At 43.2% G+C, this 4,359-nt stretch overlaps 1 protein-coding gene across 1 annotated transcript; it reads right to left on the reverse strand.

Moving 5' to 3' along the window:
* Positions 1-2,165: 2,165 nt before the first annotated feature.
* Positions 2,166-3,767, reverse strand: LOC136944813 (ankyrin repeat domain-containing protein 34A). The gene has a single exon (XM_067238721.1). The coding sequence runs from the start codon at positions 3,765-3,767 to the stop codon at positions 2,166-2,168; it is 1,602 nt and encodes a 533-aa protein (XP_067094822.1).
* Positions 3,768-4,359: the final 592 nt, after the last annotated feature.

Below are 4,359 nucleotides of genomic sequence, written 5' to 3' on the forward strand. Positions count from 1 at the left end.
TCAATTGAATGTGTTGAGATCAGTGCAATTGAAGCAAATTTGCTGAAGCAAATACTTTGTCATCATGTCATGGAATTGATTAGCATCAGATAGTCAAGCAGGCATACAATCAATATTGGTCCTGGTGATTCTTTGCAAAAAAAAATGTTTTTGACATTCAACAGTGCTGCAGACAGCACCAAGACCCAATTTTGAAGCAGGTTGGAAATGTTAAGTAAGCATTCTTTTCAGTTGCCAATATTTGGAGGATCTACAGTATGCATGATATACAGTTGTGATACAAACAGCAGCCACAGAACAACACAATATGCAGAAAATACACAAGTGTAGATCCACATTTTTCATGACTGGCAACAATAAATACATTGGCAGGTCATTGATATTTTGGGAAATTGACTTTTGGGTTGAGAAACACGTGAACATAAAATCAATATTTATTCCACAATTGAATACAATCAAGTTCAAACAAGAAAAATATATTACATGACTTTGCTATTTTCTAACAGGCATACAAAAATATTTCTTTTTTAATTGTATTATCGTGAATTTCAAGTAACCTACAAGAAGTTAAATCAACAAGAGGTGAATACCAAACCTTGGAGCACTTAGACATATAATTTTTTATTAAAGACACAGTACAAATGGAAGCAAAACAAATGTTTTTGTAAGATTCAAACACATTTTCTGAATATTGTATGCTCAAATTTCATCCTTCGCTTTTTCTCAACAGGTCTGTAACTTTAAATGATGGCTCTCTGAGACTTACAGCAGCAGCTCATAATATCCCGTTTGGCAAATACTATAGTATACTTTAGACTGCTTTTACTGCAAATATGTAAGAACAACTTCACTCATTCACCAAGGTCAAGTAAAGTTTTTCACGTTGCTGTCCAGCCTATAAAGTACTGCACATAGACATCATCAAACATAGATGTTTTTACTTTACATTATTTACAAAGCATGTGCTAGTAGCTCTTTTCTTGTAGAAAGTCATAACACCAATGTGCATTTATTTGTGGTTATCTCCGACTCTTTGGAATTTGTTTGAGAAGAATTGCACTTCAATCAACTTTAAAAATTTATTTTGATAACATAATTTCTCTGTAACACTCTGATGAAAGTTCCAGATTGTGTGTCACATGGTAGTTTTACAGGCTATGCTAGGCTTGTGACAAAACACCAGTGTGTCTTGGCAATAAATAACTGGATGGATGGAAAAAGTAAAAACACCTTCCTTAACCAATATTATAGATAAAGACAAAGAAATCACAAAAGACAAAGAAAAAATCATACAGTAAAGCCTTAATAAAAGTGCACTGATAACATGTCCATGCATGTGACATAGATACTGTACATACAGTACAATGCGTACAGAAGAATGTACAGATATCAAATAAATAAATGAATGAATAAGATACATAAATCAATAACTAAGGAGTTGCATCAATCTAGTGGATTGATTACAATTCAATGGAAAATTGAAAAATACTCATCTGTAGAGTCATCATACAGTACACAAAGCAGCAACCTGTCCTGATGCAATACAACTGTCAACAAGACACATTTGGGTTTTTTGTCTCCTCACCAAAAGAACATTTAGTGTGAAATCACAAATACTAAACGTGAAACTTCACAGTCTGCAAACACTTAATACTTTTTTGCTAACATGGTGCTGCTTTTGTATTCTACTGATTATTATACAATCAGTTTAGAGGCCAAGATCATGTTTTGCATCACTAATGGTTCACAAGACATTGGTGCAAATCTTGCAAGTGTGAACATCTAAAAAGCAAGATTTATATATTTTTAAATGTTGATTGCATGTGGAATATTACTGTAATGCACACATTTGAATAAAATGAAAAACCTTAATACATGACCAATATTAGTTGGCTCTGTGAAACTATAGAAAGTAAACCCTTTAAGGGAAAATAGGTCACCTAAAAATAAAAAAGCAGCTGCATTAGACAACATGGAGTAAAAATGGAGCAAAGCCTCTTTCGAGAAAAAGCCAAATTCTGGTCATATTTAAATAAAAACAAGTTACTAAATAAGGTAGCGTAACCATAAAGACATGGACCCATTAAGGAGAAGTCACAGTAACCTCCTTTCCCACAAAAAGCCCTCACAACTAACAATCCCATCCTCACATGTCACTTATAGTCTTAGTCCCCATTCGACTCAACAACCTTCTCGGTCAGTATCTCCTGGAAGGTCGAGAGTTGTTTCATCTGCTCCGTCTGCATGGAGTGTCTTCTCATCAGCTTCTTTTTCATCTTGAAGTCCGGCCCCCGTTTAGGTGAAGCAGGGGCCATAGGGACCAGAATCTTGGGACCACAGTTGACCGGGGATGTGGGCTTCCCGTTAGCCCTTATGTCCGGGATAGGCCTCTGGGGGTTGATGTTTAGTGGAGGCAGAAAGCCAGGCCTGGTGTGTGAGATGTGGTCCAGGAGCAACGTCCCAGAGCCCCTACGCTCCAGGAGACCATGGGGCCGCCTGCGGATGGTGATAGGGGACACAGAGTTGGGGATGCTCTCCAGTGACTCCCGAGAAGAGCTGGTGAGCAGGGACAGGGGCGAAGCGTTGTACTTCCGTCTTTCCACGGACACTCGGCCTGAGTCTGGAGACCCAGGAATGGACTCGGGACATAGGTGTGTGTCTGACTCATAGTGTTCCATCCGGGTGAGTTTGGGGTGAGCCAGGGCACGGGCTGCCACCGCCCCCGGTCCTCCTGCAGTTTCCTGGGATTCTGGTGCAGTGTTCCTTCTGTACAGGATTTGATGCTGCTGGACCTTGTCGGCCCAAGATGAGCCACAGAAAGCAGCACAGTCTTCGGAGCAAGACCGGTCGATGAGCTTGGGCGAACAGGGGTCATGGGTCTCGATACTGTGCCGGCGAGACAAGAGAGGTCTGCCAGGGCCCGAGATAGACAAACCGTTCATCTCTGTGACAACCCTGCTGACCCCACCAGCTTCCTCCCCTGAGCCAATGTTCGCAGTGTCTTGTGGGACACCGCTGAGCACCGAGGGCGCCACCAGACCCCAGGGCTCTGAGTTCAACCTCTTCAGGAGCTTACGCGGGGGTGGCCTCTTGTCCCCCGGAGGTCGAGATGAGGGTAAGGGTAAAGCCGAGGTCAGCGCGAAGCTAAAGATGCCCACCTCCTCTTCCGCTTTCTCCACCGCAGGAGAGTTGGAGGTGCGGATCTCCACCTCAGAAGGGGACATGCAAACCGGAGAGGAATTGTCCACCAGAGCCGGAGAGGGTGGAGAGTTTAAGTACTGCTTCGTTTTTTTTGTGCCTGAGGGCGACGTATCCGTGGTGATGATGATCACTTCCTTGCCCTTGGCCTTGCAAGCATCCAGAAGAACCTGCAAGGTATCCCGATCGCCCCGGTTGATGGCATGGACCAGGGCCGAAGATCCAGAGTAATCCTTGAGGCTTGGGTCAGCTCCGTTCTCCAAGAGCAGTGACACAACCTCCTTTCCTGCCTGCTCGGCGCAAGCGTGAATCAAAGCGGTCCGTCCAGACTTATCAGGGATGTTGGGATCGGCACCTTTCTCCAGGAGGTAGCGCACCATCCTCTGCCGGGTCTGGGAGTCATCGTAACTAGCTATGCAGGCCGCCGAGATGGGGGTCTCACCGCGGTCGTTGCCCTCATTGATGTAGGCGCCTCCCTCCAGGAGCAGGCGGGTCAGTCGCAGTTTGCCCTGGAAGACTGCTTTGAGGAGAGCATTTCCCTCGGTGTGGAGGGCAACTCCATCTCCCATGGTTGTCCCTGGAGCTCCACTCAGTCCTTCTGCAGCCTGTTAGTTAGCTTAGCATTGACTAGGCATCCTGCACAAGGGGCTGGACAATCTGAGGACAAACAATGTTGTAGTAAAGTAAACGAACTATGCCACACAGACAACTCTTTGACACTAACTTACAGAAACATGTCATTCCTACCTGTTAGAGCTAGAATCAAGTTACAAAAAATGTGACATTGAATGATCATTATGATGATTGAGAGAGACAGGTTACGTGTTTAAAAAAGAGAGACAATACAAAAGGTAACTATTCCAGAGTTATTATCTCTACAATAAAATGCTGTAAAAGTGCTAATAGTCTATTTATCATTGGAGCTATGATGTGTGCACATTTTGGGGAGGCCTGGGCCAGCCTTATTATATCATTGCCATGACAAAAAAGAAGATCACATCATCAAGAGCTTGACCCTTCATTTCACCTGTAACCCAGCATATTTTGCGACACCACTCAACACATCCTTATGAGGAAGTATGTCTTCTTAGCATTCACACCACATTGAATTGCTGAACAATTTATGCAAACTCATAACATAGAAGGCCTAATATCCTGTGT

This window comes from Osmerus mordax, chromosome 6 (genome assembly GCF_038355195.1).
Source record: "Osmerus mordax isolate fOsmMor3 chromosome 6, fOsmMor3.pri, whole genome shotgun sequence".
Taxonomy (NCBI): Eukaryota; Metazoa; Chordata; class Actinopteri; order Osmeriformes; family Osmeridae; genus Osmerus; species Osmerus mordax.

Bases quoted from the DNA above. Each gene is read 5' to 3' on its own strand.
- LOC136944813 (XM_067238721.1), bottom strand. From the start codon at position 3,767: ATGGGAGATGGAGTTGCCCTCCACACCGAGGGAAATGCTCTCCTCAAA.